General features: G+C 50.1%; 1 protein-coding gene across 1 annotated transcript in view; it reads left to right on the top strand.

Annotated features, from left to right (window-relative positions):
- Positions 1-18655, top strand: part of Cfap77 (cilia and flagella associated protein 77) — a 116998-nt gene that overhangs the window by 58591 nt on the left and 39752 nt on the right. Inside the window, exons 2-3 of the mRNA XM_034496450.2 lie at positions 4270-4369; positions 5388-5613. Of these exons, the coding sequence (XP_034352341.1) occupies positions 4270-4369; positions 5388-5613 (326 nt within the window). The remainder of the gene's footprint in view (positions 1-4269; positions 4370-5387; positions 5614-18655) is intronic.

Genomic DNA, 18655 nt, shown 5'->3' with positions numbered 1-18655 from the left:
GGGGGTCCCCAGGCCAAAAGGTGGCCAGGAACTGGTTGGTTCTCAGGCCGTTGGGCTCTCGGGAGGCCCTGGGAGGCCACGGAAAGATTGAGACCAAAGTGGGGGCATATGGGCTGGTAGCCTGCAGCCACAGAGGAGAGGGGGGAGATTGAACTCTGGCTGTGTCTCTTGGGGATGAGAGTCTTGATTGCAGTGACTCACTTGGCTGGGTCACAGCTGGCTCAGCTTGCTTGCTTGGGTTGGTGGCCTCCATGGCTGAGAACATAGAGAGGTTGTCTGTGGGAGATTAGGTGGTAGCTTGGTAGTTGAAAACCTTCTCCATGGCACCCCACAGGGGGTCCCAAAGAAGAGAAATAGGCTGTGGTCTTAAAATATTTTTTGTCATGGTGGAAAAAGGATGAAACTCTACCCTGGTATTTTCAGGGTGGGCCTGAGGTTAGATACCTTTTGTAAGGAGGAGGGTCTGGGAAGGAAGTTTAATTGGCTACACCCTCTGGCCTTTAGGTATCTCATGAATATGGAGATCTATCTTGAGGTTCTGTGGCCCGTAGTCACAGTCATGTCCTCTACTTGTGGAGGGCCTAGGGGGCATTGTCCTATGTGCCTGAAAGGCAATGGAGGTCTGCAGCCTCTGAGTCAGGAGCCTAGAGTCTGGGAGCATGTTGAAATGCATGCCATCCCTTGCAGGGAACCCTGCCGGCTCTCCGGAGATTTCTAGCCAGTACTTAACCAGAAACCATTCAGTCCTTTCACGGTCCTACACATGGCCTCAAGTCTCCTTGCAGCACAGTGTCAGCTAGCCTCAGACACTTGTCATGGCTTGTTGGTCCTGGTCTAGAATTCAGGGTCAGGAGCTCCCTGAGCCCACATGTGCCACACTTAGCTGGTGTCACACAGCCCAGGGAGGGACCCAGAATCCCCTCGGCGTCTCCTCTGCCTCTGGATAGCTCCAGAGCAGTAGCTGGGCCCTCTGCATCCAGGAAGCCCTTATATTTACTGGGCTTCCCTCCCCTTGCTGGATGCCTGCTAGATTCTCCATAATATGTCAGTTTGAAATATGGTTCTCTTTTCCTGACCTCTTTACCATTCACTGAGACATAGCCATCTTGTGTCCAGCTGGCCTAAGCTCTGTTTTGTGAAGTGACCACCGTTTTGTCGTCTCCTCTCACTGGTCCACTTACCAGACAGTAGCCACAACCTGGGCTTCTCCCAATATGTGGTGGTGTTACATACCTGCCATGTGTCACCAGGAGGAAGAGCCTCAGTGAGTGGGACAGGATGAAAGAATGACCTTCAGGAGCGGGGGCTGTAGGGCGTTGGTAGAGCTCTTTCCTAGTATGCACAAAGCCTTGAGTTTAACCCCCAGCACCACATAAACTAGGCATGGCAACTCAAGCCTGGAATCCAAGCATTTGGGAGGTGGAGGCAGGAGGATCAGAATTCAAGATCACCCTTGCCTTATTAGTGAGCTCGAAGCCATCTTAGGTTACATAAGACCCCAGCTCAGAAACATGCAAACAACTCAGATGAGGGAGGGACCACTCTAAATTTGGGGAAGAGGGTGTGGCAGCAGAATCACAACTTGAAGGGTAAAGGGCAGGCCAAGAGGGTAGGAGGTGAAACTGGAATGCCTATTGATCTATCAGCCGACGGTGGTGGCTGCCCTCCCTCAGCTACGGGGCTGGGGATCAGCCAGAGCTGCAGAGGCAGCCAGGGCTGCAGGCGAGCTCCTGGACAGCCAGGCAGAGCTGTGAGCAGTCCTAAAGAGTCCACCCTAACTTTTGCTCCTCCACACCCCAGCCTGCTGAGAGTACACTGTGGAACACCTCGTAAGCTGGGAGCTGCCAGAATCTCAGAATGACCCGGTGTGGCTAGCATGGGCAGATCCTGGGAGACAACCTAGCCACTGAGGAGGGGTGTGCGTGCCCTCAGCCTGTTCCATAGACGCACCCTCAAACGTGTGTCCACAGGCTGAGTGCCAGAAAGCCTCATGGCCCTGACATTCACTTAGCCCATGGGCTGAAGACAGAAAGCTGGGGTTCCCAGTGGCTTCGTCTCCTACTCTGGCTTTATGCAACTTCTGCCTTCCCATCTGAAAAGTGGGGGTGATGAGCCTGAACCCTAGATCAGTGGTTCTCAGTCTTCTTAACACGGTGACTCTTCACTACACTTCCTCATGTTGTGGTGACTCCAACCATACAATTATTTCTGTTGCTACTTCATAACTGTAATTTTGCTACTGCTGTGAATCGTAATATAAATATCTAATATACAGGATATCTGATTTTTGGCCCCGTGAAAGGGCTGTTTGACCCCTAAAGGAGTAATGACCCACAGGTTGGGAACCACCGAACTAGATGACTATAAGAAGTGAATGAGACCAGGCATGGAAGGAACCACGGGCCATATAGGAAGAGGGAGGCACTGGAGGTGCTCTGGGTGCAGGCAGGTCAGGGTCTCCAGCCAAGGGGAACTTTAGATCTAGAGAGGTGTAGAGATTAAGAAAGAGCCCAGTCGTGGTGGCGCACGCCTTTAATCCCAGCACTTGAGAGGCAGAGGCAGGCGGATTTCTGAGTTTGAGGCCAGCCTGGTCTACCGAGTGAGTTCCAGGACAGCCAAGGCTATACAGAGAAACCCTGTCTTGAAAAACCAAAAAAAAAAAAAAAAAAAAAAAAAAAAAAGAAGAAGAAGAAAAAAAGAAAGAGCCCAGTCTTGAGTGTAAAAAATAGCATAGAATGGTCCATTGTCAAGATAGAACTGTCTTGTCAGCTTGGGCCCACCTAGAGAAAAACTGAAAACATTGAGCCCTGGAGGCGGGCATCTGCCAGCCCAGCTATCCTCACCCAAACCAAACCTTTAGAGTCAAGAATTATTAAGAATTACTAACAGCCAAGTTCCCTTAACAATTTACAGACTAACACAGTTCATGTACCTGAAAAGCTTTAAGATGAGCAGGGTGTAATAGAGCAGGGATAGGTCCATGCAGGGTCTGTTGAGAAGAGATAAACATGGACCAGTCAGATGGCTCAGCAGGTAAATGGTGTGTTTGCTGCCGAGCCCAAGGATCGGAGTTCTGTTCCCGGAACTCACACGGAAGGAGAGGAGTCCCACTGGCTGCCTCCTGTGCTGGTTAACTTTATGTCAGCTTGACACAAGCTATAGCCATCAGAGAGGGAAGCTCAGTTGAGAAAATGCCTTCATAGGGTCAGGCTGCAGACAAACCTCTAGGGCATTTTATTAATTGGTGATTGATGCTGGAGGGCCCAGCCCACTGTAAGTGATGCCAACTGTGGGCTGGTGGTCCTCGGTTCTATATGAAAGCAGGCTGGGCAAATCACGAGGAGGGAGCAAGCTAGTAAGCAGCACCCTTCCATGGCCTCTGCATCAGCTCCTGCCTCCAGGTTCCTGTTCTGTGTGAGTTCCAGTCCTGACTTCCTTTGGTGATGAACACTTGTGGAAGTGTAAGCTGAATAAATTTTTTCCTCCCCAACTTGTCATGGTGTTTCATCACAGCAACAGTGACCCTGATTAAGATACCCTCTGACTGCCACCCTCCACCCCTGCAATAAATAAATGTTAAAAAAAGGAAGGAATGTAAGCAGCAGATGTGTAAGATTTTGCTCACCCTACCCCACCCCTGTACTCAGGCAACAGGGGAAAGGAAGAAGGGAGCAGCCCTCTGGGTTGCATGGCTCTTCTCTGTGCTTGACGCATGTCCACCATTGTCTAGGTTGGCGCCCAACCTTGTAAGATCATAAGAGAAACTGTCTGGCTTTCTGTGAGTCTCTGTTGCTCATTCCTATGTGAGGGTCCTCGTCTCTCACATAGATGAAATCTGCCTGCCCTGGGCAGATACCCCATCCCTTAGGGGTTGTGGGTGATTGCTCTATAAAGTGGAGGGATGTCTGTGGCTGACAATGATGACTTCCTGGGAGTCAAGGAAGAGCTTCTGCAGATCCAGAAGGTAGGATTCACTGTCCAGGTGCCAAGAGGGTGAAAGGCACCCTCCAGACACCTGTGTTGTCCCAGCCAGTGTACGTTGTTAGGCGTGGAAGCTGGCCCTCTCCTGCCACCTCCCTCTGTCTTCTTGATCTTATTTCCCAGTTCTAGGAAAGACCCGGCTAGCTGCTCTTCCTGTCTGTGGCATGTAGGTGCTTCAGGACCCCACATGCAGTTTGTTTTACACAGGAAAAGCCCTTATCACCTCTGCTGCGGGGGAGACAGTGCTCACTCCAGCTAGGTCTTAGCTTAGCCCTCTTTCCTCAACAGGCGGAGCTTGGCAAGCCCAGGGAGAGAAGCTGCAGCCTGCCTGGTGTCAACTTTAATTATGGACTCTACATCCGAGGGCTGGACGGAGGGGTCCCTGAAGGTGAGTGGGCATCTGTGGGAGCATGGGATTTGAGAAGTGGATTGGGGGCTCCCACCTTTTCCCCACTCTCAGCCAGCTTCAATAAAGTCCCTTGGCAGGGGCCAAGGGAAAATAAAAGTGAAAGATAATATCCTGGATCAGATGTGGTATCCCTGGTAGACCATGGCCGAAGGGCACAGGGGAACCAGCAAAGATACCCCCGCCCCCAGATGGCGCTGTCCTCACTCTTTACCGTGAAGCAAGCACTGAGCAGTCTCAGGGCCAAGTCTCCAGTCTTCTGTCAGACTGGAGGTAAGTCAAAGCCTACTAATTTGGTTCTTGTTGTGATAAAGTATTCTGACAACAAAGCTGGGTGCAGTGGTGAATGCCTTTAATCCTAGCACTAGTGAGGCAGAGGCAGAGGCAGAGGCAGAGGCAGGTGGATCTTTGAGTTCGAGGCCAGCCTGGTCTACAGAATGATTTCCCGGACAGCCAGGGCTACACAGAGAAACCCTGTCATGGGGGAAACAAGCTGGATAACAAACAATTTCGGGGAGAAGAGGGCTTCCTTAGTTTATAATCCCAGGTGGCTGCAGGGGAGTCTTAGAGGCAGGCGTGTAACGCAGCTAGGTATGTCACATCCTCTATCCGGAGCAGAAAATGAACGGGTGCCTGCTCACATGCTAGCCTGTGTCAGGTTGATTTCTCCACTCTCACACAGTCCAGAATCCCTGTCTTAGAACGGTGCCACCCACAGCAGACTGGCTCTTTCCACTTCCATGAACTTATTTAGACAACACCCCCCCCCCCCCAGCTGACCCTATGTAGACAGTCCCTCTTGAAACTAAGTTGACAGTGAAAGCTGACCATCCCAGGCCTCCTGTGGGATCTCTGGGAGACCTATCCCTCCTTTCAGGTGGCTTGCTTGCCAGGGCCAGGCCTTGCTGTCCCCTGCGGGGGGGGGGGGGGATGGGAGCCCTGTACCCCCTTTAGAAATTCCAGGTACCTTCTTCCCACTGACTCCCACCCTTGCCTGCAGCTATTGGGCACTGGAATGTGTTTAAGCAGCAACCCACCTGCCCCCATGAGCTGACCCGGAACTATATTGCCATGAACCGTGGGGCTGTCAAAGCTGGCCTGGTGACTGCCCGGGAAAACATGCTCTACCGTGAACTGAATGACGTCCGAATCAACGACCAGGAAGACCGGCGACAGAAGGAGCCACCCCCCATCCCTCCCAACATGACCTTTGGGATCCGTTCACGGTAAGGACTGGGAACCCAGCTACAACCTTCCCCATGGCTACCAGGGAGCTGGGGGCCAGAAGCAGAGCATTCGAGTGTCTGGAGCCAAGATGTAGTGGGAAATAGGAAGAGGTTGGACACTGGCCAGTGATTTTTCTGGTTCTTTAAGCATTTGTAAAGACAGGAATCTGCCCTCACGAGTTCAAGGTCAAGTGTGGTAGCATGCACCTGTAATCCCAGTACTTTGTGGGCAGGGGCAGGATAAAAATTCACCATCATGCCAGGCAGTGGTGGCACGCCTTTAATCCCAGCACTTGGGAGGCAGAGGCAGGCGGATTTCTGAGTTTGAAGCCAGCCTGGTCTACAGAGTGAGTTTCAGGACGGCCAGGGCTACACAAAGAAACCCTGTCTCAAAAAACAAACAAACAAACAAACAAACAAACAAACAAAACAAAAAAGAATTCACCATCATTCTTGCCTACATTGCCCATATTACAAGTTTGAGGCCAGCCTGGGCTACATAAGACCCAGTCTCAAATCAAAACAAACAAACAAAAACAACCAAAAAATGCCAACTTGTGCCGGAAAGAGAGCTCAGACAAGCAAGAGCCTGCCACAAAAGTACCAGGACTTGAGTCTGAACCATGACTAGCCAGGGCCTTGCCTCAGTTCTCATACCTGTACAATGGGATCAAAGCTGTGACCGCTGCCTCCCCTTGCTAAGAGGTCTTAAGACCTTATTACAGGAACTGGACACAGCAAGCCCTCAGTGCGTGTGAGCTGTGTGTTTGCTTAAAGTGGCAGGATTCAGATTGTAGACCCAAGATGGAGGAGATTGGGGGCAGGAAAGATGACTCAAGTGCTTAAGAGCTCATATCACTTTTGCAAACGACCCAAGTTCAGTTCCCAGCACTTACATGGGGGCGCACAACCATGTATAACTCCAGTTCTAGGAGATCTGATGTTATTTCCAGTCTCTGTGGGCACTCCTCACACGTGGTGCATATACATGCATGCAGGCAAACACACGCAGAAAGTAAAAATAAACCGTTTCGGTTTGACTTTTCCATGGTAACCTGTATCATTAGTGTTTGACTTATGAAATGAAAAAATCTCCTGACCACCAGATAAATGTGAAAAATCTAATCTGTACCCCAGAAGCATGGGTTACTCTGAGAGGGGCACCCTCTGGCCTCATGTTTTCTATAGCAATATCATGACCAGTCTGGGGCTCAATCACTCACTTCAGACCAAGAGAATCCACCTCTCCCCACCCCCCAACCCCCCCACCCCCCACACCAGGCCTCACTCAGCTTCCAGAACTGACCCCTCCCTAGTTCTATGGACTTAGGTTGGATCCCATCTTTCCCTATCATCAGCCCATGTGCATGATGGGTACCTGTTTCAGCCTGATTCCAGGGCAGGCCACAGGATCAAGCTTGGCCATTCAGGAACTCGGACTCCCCTGGCCCCAAGCAGTTGGCTATGCCACTTCCTCCTGGTTGTTTGTTGCTTCTTGGTTGGTGATAATCTTCTTCCTCATGTGTTTATCATGGTAAAGTCAGGTAATATAAGACCTATCACTTTAACCAGTGTGAGCCAGCACATTCCTGTCACCATCAGCCAATACCATTATTTTTACAATTGTTCACCTTCCCAACATGAAACTCACCCCTACACACACACACACACACACACACACACACACACACACACAGCCCACCTGATCGTGGCAGGGAAGCTTCTGCTTAGGCCTCAGATGCCATCTGATGACATTCTTAGTCTTTGGGTTGGTGGAAGTGGGGTTCTGTGTGTACCTTACTTACAAAAGAATGCTAGCTCAGATCCAGATAGACAATGAAGCGCTGTCAAGGAGTCTTAGGATAGCCCAGGATAACTTGGCCCTGGGCCTGCAACAGTCTCTGGGCAATCACTGATGGTCTAGTCTGTCAACCAGCCTTTTAGAATGTTAACATGGGTGCAGCTTTTTCTGGGAACTTTGGTTCACACCATCCTGCTAGGAAAAACGTTCTTGTTCCTCAGAGGCCAGTTCAGCAGGCCCTTGTCATTAGCTCACCCATCTCCCACTAGAAATGCACTTCTGTGCACACAACCTGAAAACCTGGGACGTGGTGGCGAAGAGGTAGTGACTAGGTAGTGATGTGGTTAGTGCCCTGGTAGCAATATGGTAATAACATGGTAATGACTGGGTAGTGACCTGGTAGTGGCATGATAACGATGTGGTAGTATCCTGGTAGTAATGTGGTAGTGGTGAGATACACTGAAAAGTTGCTTCTGCATTCCGCTGGTCACCTGTGTTCTTGGATTGATGCAGCTCAACTTGGCAAAGGTGCCCTCACCTTGTCCTTGCAGACTGTAGATACGATAACCTAGCCCAGAGTCCTCAAGACAGTTTGGTATCAGGGGAATAGTCTAGGTCAGGAGTCAGCCTCAGGTACCAGTTCTGCCCCTGTCCCCAAGTCCCCAAAGGAGAGAGCACTGAACAGGGAGGCTTTCAGCTTGTTTCAGAGCCGTGTTTAGTGAGCCACCTTCTGTGTGACCTTGAGAGCTATCTTTCTCTTCTCCCTATATTTCCTAATTTATATATGGGCTTCTAGCATGTGATCTGTGTCTTGAGTTTTGACAGTCTTTTTCAGTTGGGAATTCTCCTCCTATGTAATGGAGGTGGGGCACACACCAGAAACCTGGCTTTCTTTCTCCCCATCTTTCTAAAAACCTTCATGTCAACTTAATTTTTTGTCATTAGAGCTTTCACTGGAGGCTAGCAAAGGGCTCAGTTGACCCATGGGAGGCCAGAAAGGGTCAACTGACCTTCCCAAATTCATACATGTCAGAGCTGGGCCCAGATTCTTAACCTGGTAGACGTCTATTCCAAAACATTTAATATTAGAACATACAATAGCAATCACTTGATGGAGAGCTTTTATTGAAAACAGGAGAAGTAGAAAGGTCAGAAAGAGAGAGAGAGAGAAAAAAAAAAAAAAGAAAGTTCAGAGAGGTACCGAGAGTGCCCCAAGTCACACAGCATTGCTGTGAGCTGATAGAGTCAGGTGTACAGTCAGGTGGGCAGGCTTTTATCTGAAGCTCATCCTCAGATTCCCTCCTCTTCCTAACGTTGGTATGATACACCTCCCCCCGCCCCCAAACCTCTGGTCCTTGGGGGGCTTCAGCTTTCCATCCTTCGAGTCAGCTAGGCTCAAAAAGGGCATGCATTACCATCAGCTCTCAATATAAAAATCTTAAATTGCTGTAAAATGGAGTGGCCCCAATTCCAGGGTAAGGACGTGATGAAGTGCCGGCTGCATCTCCCGTGATGGTAAATGAGCTTTGCATATGCAAATTGAATGGATTTTAAAATGGTATTTAATGACAATTTCGTGGCCGACATTAACATTAATTGCACAGAAATGAAAATGTGGCATTAGGTTGCTGTTAGCTGTGCGTATTGGACCATAAAGCTTCATCTTTATCAGTGAGGCCCTTCCCATGTGACAGGGCCACTTCACAAATTGCAGGCAAAGGGCTTTTACGGATCAGAAATATCCCCCAGCTGGCCTGATCAGCATCAATTTCCTTTTATTTCTTTGTAAATGGAGGTTAAATGGCTTCGGGAAGGGCTTGGTGCTGCCCGGACTCCAAAGTGAGCCCCTCTCCCTTCTGACTTAAATGCTTGGGAACAGTTAAAAACCCATCACCACGCCCTGTAATGGGGCCAAGGCCTATTCCCTGGTGGTCAAGTTTAACAAGCTTCCTCTGTATTTATTTCTTTACTTTAAAAGCATGTTGAAAACCAAATCAGATTACACTCCACTGCCCAAGAACTGTTAGAGTGATTTAGTTCAATAAATAAATAATGAAGGAAATGAAGGCTCCACCCACATACCTCTACAGACGTGTTAACACCCACATACCTCTACAGACATGTCAAAAAGAAAGTCTCAGACAACCTAGAGACACACAAGTCAAGTGTGCTAACCCATGGCAGGCAGAAGAAATGGAGAGTGCAAAGACTGAATATTGACTGCCCCCATCTTCTGTATCCCCCATGGGTGCACCCCTCTTTGCCAGACACCCCACAAGCTCAGGCTTGTGCAGCATCTTGTACCATGTGGGTGTCGAACCCAACTTTGCAATCCCCCAGTCACTTTCTTTGTAGTGAAGTTTCTACTTGTAAGCAGGAGAGGTGCCTTGCAGGCACAAGCTTCAGAGCGCTCCAAAAGCAGAGCTCTGAGCAGGCACCTGGAAGACAGAGCCACATGACTCATGGTCACGAGTGGAGGAGGGACAGGGGACAAGGCAGAGAGGTTCCCTTGTCTCGTGTAAGATTTTTAAGGAGAGAGGGCTAGAAAGGTGGCTCAGTGGGCAGAGTAATTGCTACGTTAGGGTAAAGGCCTGGATTTGGATCCCCAGATTCCATGTAAAACTGGACAAACACCTGTATCCGAAGCACCCCCACAGAGCGATGGGAGGCGGAGGTGGAGGTGGGAGGTGGGAGGTGGGAGGTGGGAGGATGCTCTGAGGCACTCTGGGCATGAAGTGGATGATGACAGCCAACACCTGAGATCTTCTGATATATACCTCTCTGTCTCTCTGTCTGTCTCTGTCTCTGTCTCTGTCTCTGTCTCTCTCTCTCTCTCTCTCTCTCTGTCTGTCTCTGTCTCTCTCTCTCTCTCTCTCTCTCTCTCTCACACACACACACACACACACACACACACACACACACACAGACTTTTAAATGTTTGAATGGGTTATTCCATTCAAAAGAAAGAGGGAGGGACTGCACTTAAAGAGTGGACTCCGTGTGCTTCTAGACAAATCAGAAGCCTGGGCAGCAGTCTCGCCATCCTCTGGCTATGTTTCGTGCAGAATCCATGTTCTCCATGTACCCATGTACCCATGCTTGCTCTACTGTGTCCTGCTATCAGACCTTACATCTACTGCTGGAGGCCAACAAGGCCTTATTATTATTTGAGACAACACGGCATGTGTCCCAGGCTGGCCTAGAACTTGTTATGGAGCCACGGATGGCTTAGAACTTCTGATCTTCCTGCCTTCACCCTGCACCTGAGTACTGACTTCCGTCACACCGATTCCTGATCTCTTGACTCACTGTGATTCGTTCTTGGCCTTTGAAGGACCAGTGATGTCCTGACCACTTAGATATCAAGGGCGTTTTGCATGCACACAGCTAACCCCTGCCTTTTTCTTCTGTAGCAGGGTCAGCCTGATGTAGGCCTGAGAGGGAGGGTCAGGCCTTACTTCAAGGAGGAATGTGAGGAGGGCTTGTATAGGGTGTAGTCTCAGCTGGGGAGATGTCATCTCAGTGCTCAGACATTGGGAATCCCCCAGCTTCACTTCACTCTCCCATGCAAGCGTTACAATCAGGGTGGGATTGTCAAGCCTCGTCACCAGTACAGAAACCCATAACACAGGTATCAATGCATGCTGTAACCTGAGGCCTATACAGAGACATGTCTGGAGGCTAGAAATGTAGCTATTAAAGGACATGCTTAATTATTGATGCATTTTAATGAGGGCTTCTGGGGAGGGGGTGCCCATGCCCTTGCATATCTTTTTTTTTTGTTTTGTTTTGTTTTTGTTTTTCGAGACTGGGTTTCTTTGTGTAGCTCTGTCCTGTAACTCACTCTGTAGACCAGGCTGGCTTCAAACTCAGAAATCCTCCTGCTTCTGCCTCTCAAGCGCTGGGATTAAAGGCATGCACCACCTTGCATATCTTAATTGTTTGCGCTGCTAATTGGTCCTGTGTTCTCACTAACAGCAAGTCAGAGATAATGTAACCAGGGATCAGCCAGACCAAGGAACTAGTGGAGTCCAGACAGCCAAGGCTCTCCCATTGCCATGCCTGAGAGCCTATGCCATACTTAGCAACAGTCACCAGTGGGTGTCCATCCCTCAGCAAGCAAAGGGTATCCTGATCACAGGCCAGATAAGCTTTATGTAGCATGTGCATGCACGCCTGTCCTTTTAGAACTTTTATATTTTCATGTTTTCAGAGAGGAGACAGTGGGTCAGAGTAGCAAACTAACTTGCCTGTGGCTTCTCTGCAGTGGGGCTGGGAATTGGTGTAGCCTGAACTGAGTGGCAGGGACAAAAGTACTAACAGACGCTGACGTGGCTTGGGATGATACTGGAGTTTTCCCTGGAGTTAGGACAGGTGGCTGGATTTCTTCAAAGTCCTTAGAACTTCATCTAAACATAAAGGAGCTCAGTGAGATTCTCCACCCCCACCCCAGGATCACATGCTGCCTGTGAATCAGCTTAGGAGGGGGAAAAGTTTTTTGGGGGGCTGAGAGTTGCAGAGGTTCATAGGCAGGTGTCACTGCTGCTCTGTTCTGTGCAGGGTTAGCTCATTGTGGTAAGGGGAACAGGGGGCTGATACTCCTCATGGTGGCCAGGAAGGAAGAATGGAGGGAGGGAGGAAGGGAGGGAGGGAGGAAGGGAGGGAGGGAGAACACAAGGCTCCAAGGCCTTTCCAGTCCCTTTCAGGGGCAAAAGACATTCTGTGTGACCAAAAGACATCCAGTTAGACTACCTTTTAAAGGCTCCCACCTTTCAGTTCAGTCCTGGGCTAGGGGCCACACACAGCCATTCCCTTTCCCTTCCTTTTCTTCCTCTCCTTCTGTGACTTACTACCGGTAGACTCAGACTCTGTGAGGGAACATCCTGAGGCTTCTCCACATGGCCACGCCAGGCCTCTGCTTATCTCTGTATCTGCAGGTCTAATTCTAGGCTCTTAACTGAAGAGGCCCTCAGTAAAGATTGCTGAGTGGTCACACCGAGATCCAAGTGTCAGCCTGTAGCAATGCTTTCCTTCCCAGAGGTCTTGCTTATCCCATTAGTTTAATCTGGGCAGGCCGATCAGGGAGCTGAAAGCTTTGAGATGAAGGAGAAATGAGGAGCAGGGCTGCTACCTCCGACTCTCTATGGGTGTTGTTCCTCCTGCTCTCAGGCATCACCAGCCAGAGGAGACAAGAAGATAGAATGGAAGAAGCTTCATAGGCAGTTAAATAAACGCTGCCGGCCTGACAGGTCATGGGAATCTCTGCCAAGCTGATTTATTTATCAAATTTACAGTGAACCCATCAATCACACTGTCTTATTTGTTTCTGCTAAAGCCAATATCAAAATCCAAGCCAGATACCCAAAGCCCCAGGAGGAGGAGATGCTTAGTTGTAGTCAGCAGGGCCCTATGGCTGATGAGGGTCCTCTCTCACCACAAGGGGGAGCCAGGAGATGTGGGGAAGGCCTTACTGGGAACTATGCGGTGTCAGCTTCGCCAAGCACTGTCATTGTTAGGCTAGGGAACCTGGGCCTATCGTGACACTTGGGGCTCTATTCCCAGCACAAGAATGTCATCAGAGCCTTAGAACTTAGCCTGGGCACATGTAGGTTTTGGCTAAGTTCTTGCTGGAGGGAAAACATGGTCTAGATATGTTTCAGGCTTCCGTTAGTGACTGGAAGCAGAGTCTGCCCAAGACGCAAGAAGAAACAGAACAGCAAGCACTGTTCACCGTGCCACTTCACAGGCTCCACCACAGCCCCTCTGCTGATGTGCGAGTGTGCAAACAAGTAGCATGGTGCTGCCTCATGCACTAACTCCATCTCTTAGCTGTGTGCATAGAGGTAGAAATGAAGAAAACAAGGCTAATGACCTGCCTGCTGCTCAGTCATACCTGGAGCATCAAGTTTAAAAAAAAAAAAAAAAAGCCAGGCAGAGCTAGGATCATGGTTCAGTTGGTAGCTTGCCTGACATTTACAGAACCCTGGGATGGGTCATCCCTAACACTGGAGGAAAGCAGGCATGGTGGTGATACATGGCTGTAACCCTGTGGTAGGGGTGGAGGCAGGAGGATGAGAAGTTCATGGTTATCATCAGCTACATAAGAAGTTCAAAGCCAGCCTGGGCTACATGAGACCATGTCTCCAAGAAAAAGAAAGAAAGAGAGTAAAAAAGAGAGAGAGAAGCATGGAGAAAGAGAGAAGGAGGAAGGAGAAGAAAGAGAAGGAAGAAGAAGAGGAGAGGGATGAAGAGGAGGAGGAAGAGGAAGAGAAAGAAAAGGAAGAGGAAGAGGAGGAGAGATTATGTGTGTATTTAGGAGAAGGTTCCCTAACTGCACAGTAACCAGAGCAGAGCTGCCAGGATAGTGTGTGGGACAGGGAGAAGGTGCCAAGAATGGAGTTCTGACAATGATCGGGAAGAGGCGCAGAGGAGACATCACATTTGGTCTCAACTTAACTCCCTGAGATCATGACAAAGACAATGGAGGGGCTTCAGAGACCCCCACAAGGACCACTGAGTCTGGAGGCCACACTCCTGGCTGATATTTGATTTCCCTACATGACCCCTGGGTCATGCTTCAGTGAGCAGCTCAACATATTATCTTACTAACTGTCTATCATTCTAAATCGTGGGAACCAACTTCCATACTCTTATCACTGGAGAAACTGAGGCTCAGGGGCTCACGTGAGCCAGTTAGTTGGTGGTAGTACCAGGGCTAAGCCAAACCTCCCTCATGGCGACTGTCTGTACACATAGGCTTCCAGCAGGCAGAGCAAGATCCTAGGAGAGAATGCTGCTCCTCTCCTGAGCTGTTATTGGGGTGATACTTGAGGCTTGGTGCAGTTGTCTGACCCCAGTAGCCAGAGGTGCTTGGAGCAACCTGTTAACAGTTTTCAGCACAACCGTGATGCTCGCTCTGAGGACCCAGCTTTTCCTGGAGCGAAGTGACTGATACTCTAGGTAGCTCCTGTAGTGGGCACTGGAAATGGGCATGGAAAAGTTCTGGTCTCTCATGAAAGGTCACAGGTCACCTCGTGGAAGGGTGAGGGTTCACGCAAGGTCCTTGCAGAAGCTGGGATCCTAGAGGTGGTAGCTCTGGCTAGCATCTGGATCTGTACAGCTGCTCCATCAGGGGCAGGAGTCTCTGTCCTCAGGGTTTCAGGCTTCCGGGAATCTCCAGGGACTCAGGTTGAATGGGGCCGTTGCTGAGCAGTGGCCTGAGATAACGTTGCACTTGGGGTTCCTGCCTCTTTGGGGTCCTCTCTCCTCTCCTTCCTCATGGGCTTTGTGGCTAGAGCTGGGGTAGAGACATTTTTCATACTTCGCTATTTCCCCTTGGCTCTCTGGCTGCCCAGACAGAGATTTATCCCTAGCCTACTGCTTGCGGTATGGGGAACAGGGGGCCTGTAATGGATCGTGATGCAGTTCCCATGGGGCCTGTCCAGGCCGAACCCCATCCATCAGGAGCTGCTGGGTGCCAGGGTCAGCGCTAACAAGGCTGGCTGCTTCCTCCCGGGGCTTCCCCACCGCATCCCGTGCCACCAGCTCTGCTTCAGATTTTCCCAGTGTTAGGCTTCAGGGAGAGCTGAAGCCAGCACAAAGTGGGCTGAGGACCAGCCTCCCAGCTGCTGGCTTCCCCTTGCTCTGCACATCATTCGGAGGCTGCTGGGGCCTGGTGGGCTGGGCTCCCCTAGTAACACAAGGGTACAGAGAAGCCATATACTGCTGTGAGTTGTATGCTTTTGGTGACAGCTGGTTTCTACTTCCCAGCACACTGCTTTTATACTGTCCCCACCCTTTCTGGGAATGGGGGGGGGGGGGTCAGCAGCTTCTCTTGTTCCCAGGTACCAGGAGCCTCCATGATGAATTTCCCAGCCCTCTGGAGAATGTACTCCACCATCTTCTTTCCCGCTTTAGCCCAAGGCCCCTGTCACACTGGGGGTGGGCACCTGTGCTGGGAGCTGCTAATGGAATCACCCTGAAGAATAATGTTAACAAGTTGCAAATGACCCCCTAGACAATCTAAAGGCCAGGACTGTTGATGTGACAGGGCTGCCCAGTCTGTCATTAGCTTTTATGTTAGACCCACAAACAATTAGGAAGTAATTTGTGAGCCCAGAGGTCTCCCATCTTTGGTAGCTCCCAAAGTCCTACCAGGGCCTGGTCACCTCCTGTTTCAGTTGTACACCAGAAAACCAAGGAGTTACGGCAGGAGGTTGTGTGTGGGACAGAGCAGCCCTCCTCAGCTTCTAGGAGAAACAGATGGCCAGCAGGGCCAGAGTCCTCTGCAGGAAACCAGTGAGTGGGGTGAGCCTTGGAGACTTGCACAGTCCTTGGCACAGGCTTCTCCCACTTTCGACGCAGGCATCTCTGCCTGTGTGTGAGTGTGTGTGTTTGGGTAGGTAACAGTCTGCATGTGGAGGCCAAAGATCCCATTCCTCTGGCTCCATTTTCCTCATTTTCTTGAGGCAGTGCCTTACTGGCCCAGTAGACTAAACTGACTGAGCCCCATGCTCCGCTCTTTCACATGAGCTCTGGAGCTCAAATTTGGGTTCTTCCGAGGCAGGCACTTGATGGGCTCAGATGGGCTCAGCCGTCTTCCACTTCTGCCTTCTCTTGGGACACTTCGTGTTCTCTCCCGAGTGTCACTGGTTTGGTCAACAGAAGCAAGATTCTGATCCAGGCTGATGAAGTGGGCTGGCATGCACTGAAGGAGTGGGGGTGGCATCCTCTTTCTTGGGCCTGTAGGAGGGCTTCTGTGGCACCAGACACCCTGTCTTCTTGAACCATTTCTTCCATTACCTAAGTCTGTGGTAATATTTTCTGGTTCTGCTGGGGTGGGGATAGATAGATTCCAAGCTGATTTTAAAAGATCACTGCTGCAGTGATCTTGATGGAAGTGTGTGTGTGTGTGTGTGTGTGTGTGTGTGTGTGTGTGTGTGTGTGTGTGTGTGAGAGAGAGAGAGAGAGAGAGAGAGAGAGAGAGAGAGAGAGAGAGAGCACACACACGGGTATGCACCCAGACCTTAAGACAAATTGCAATTGAAGAAACTAAAGACTAGCCCCAGGGGTAGGATTGCTTGCCACAATTTTAAACACAAGCTAAGTCCTCAGTAAACAGTCCTTACAGTGCCTCAGTGGCCACACCATGAGCCTACCGTGTAGCCTTAGATCTGCACCCTGGCTAGCCACTTGGTGCTGTCTAGAATACCAGGGCCATCTCTGGAAGGCATACCTGTGCCTGGAGCAAGTTCCAGGAGTGAGAGAGGGCAAGAGATCTCTTTAGGTGGGCTATGGGTTTTTGTTGTTGCTTTTAAGTCAGTGTCTTATTGTGTAGCCCTGACTGGCCTGTAACATGCTATATAGATCAGGTTGGCCCCAAACTCATAGAGATCATTCTGCTTTGGTCTCCTGATTGCTGAGATTCAAGGCATGTACCACCATGTCTGAATCAAGGGCTGGGTTTTGATCCCACATAGAAGAGAAGTACAACCCACCAGACCCCCCTTTCTAAGGTGAAAGGCTCCTAGTCAAGGCCTGTGGACCATACAAGGCTCAAATAGAGAACACTGTGAGGCTTTCCTTTTCTTTTTTATAATTATTTTTGAAACAAGATTGTGCTATGTTGACTAGCCTCAAACTTGTGTCCATCTTCCTGTCTGGTCTCTCCAGTAGCTCCAGTGTGAGCCACCATACTTGGCCCATTGTCCACTCCTTCATCCCTTGAGGCTATGTGGATGCGCATGCCAGCATCTCCTGGCTTCCCAGGAGCAGCAAGCTGCTGGTGTATTAGGGACAGATTTTAATTTTATTTTAACAAAATAGCTGTCTCCACTGGAAGAGGCGTCAAGCATGAAAGAAGGGCCCGTCTGGAGTGGAATCACATTGAACAGACCTCCGTGCTGTCATTGATTTTCTAGGAAGATAAAAATCGCCTCTGGCTACTAAACGGAATTAGTAGTCACTGATGACCAATTATTTTAGCCCGCTGTGAACGGAGCGCTGCACTGAATTCAGTTTGTCAGACCCGAATCTCCTTCTTAAACACCTTTCAACACATGTGTACCTAAAGTCCCTCAGAAGGCGCCTTCACTTTTCCTGGCTCCCGCCAAGTTCTGGGCTCAGCAAAGTTTTAATGAGCCTCTCGGATGAAGATGAGTTTCTATGAGAGGGCCTCTCTGATCCACGGAGTTCTTGCACGGAGGCGGCGGGCAAATCAGAGCTGTCAGCCCTCATTTGTGCCCACCCCGCTCCACGCTGCACCCATGTCAACCTAACCTTTGCAAATGATCCCCTCCTTCTCCCTTGTGAGCTCACCTCAAGCCTTCATTGGAGATCAAGCCTTGGTCTGGGGTATCAATTGCAAAGCTTTGAGGGTAGATTTGATGGAACGAATCTGAACCTTCTCAGGGCCCGCCTGCAGCCCGGGCTGGTTTTCATTTCGTTTATTCCTGACTTTTTGTACCATTAGACTTAATTGTGACATGGTGTGGCTGAGACAGGAGCATTGGGGCCGGGAGGGACTTCTCTGAAGGTTCTTTCCAGGTTACAGCAAAGGATTTGTCAGAGCTCTGAACAGTGAGTGGCTCGGCCATCACAGCAGAGTCTGTGTGAGCGTCCACAAGCCATGGCTGGCTTCAGAGGCAGGGGAAGTAGCGGGCCCAGTGCAGGCGCCCAGTGTGGGTCAGTACATATATAAGCCTTGATGCCCAGTGAAGACAGACCATGTTTCCATTCTCTGAAAGCCCCGTGCCCTGACGGCTCTTTGCAGCCAGCCTCTTCCCCACTTTTGACCTGGCTCAGTCTTTCCTGCCATTCCTAGAGCTTCAGGCTCTCTCTCTGCACTCATAAGAGCCTCAAATATTTGGGTAACTGGACAGACCTTACTATCCCAAGGGCTGTCCTGCCCACCTCCTCTGTCATCCCGGAAGTCTCACTCCTAAGCTTAGGACTTCCAGCCTCCCACAGAAGCACAGAATTGCATAGCCCACCCACATGGCTTTTGGGCATGGTTTTCAAGATCGGACATGAATGACTGCCACTGGTGTTTGTGACTCTAATCCCCTGGTTCAGGAAGTCATGGCCAGCATGTAGGAATAGAGAGACCTCAGATTCTCCTCTGTCATGAGGATTTCACAGGTCAGACACATTAATACTTGCCCTGAGTCCCAGTACCCTTTCTAAGGATGTCAGGGCTGTCACAGGGCTATTAGCAGGGTTCAGAGAGAACAGACTCAGTTC

Source organism: Arvicanthis niloticus, chromosome 2 (genome assembly GCF_011762505.2).
Source record: "Arvicanthis niloticus isolate mArvNil1 chromosome 2, mArvNil1.pat.X, whole genome shotgun sequence".
NCBI classification, from domain to species: domain Eukaryota; kingdom Metazoa; phylum Chordata; class Mammalia; order Rodentia; family Muridae; genus Arvicanthis; species Arvicanthis niloticus.
Note: the sequence above shows the minus strand (reverse complement) of the source record. Positions and strands in the feature narration are given on the sequence as shown.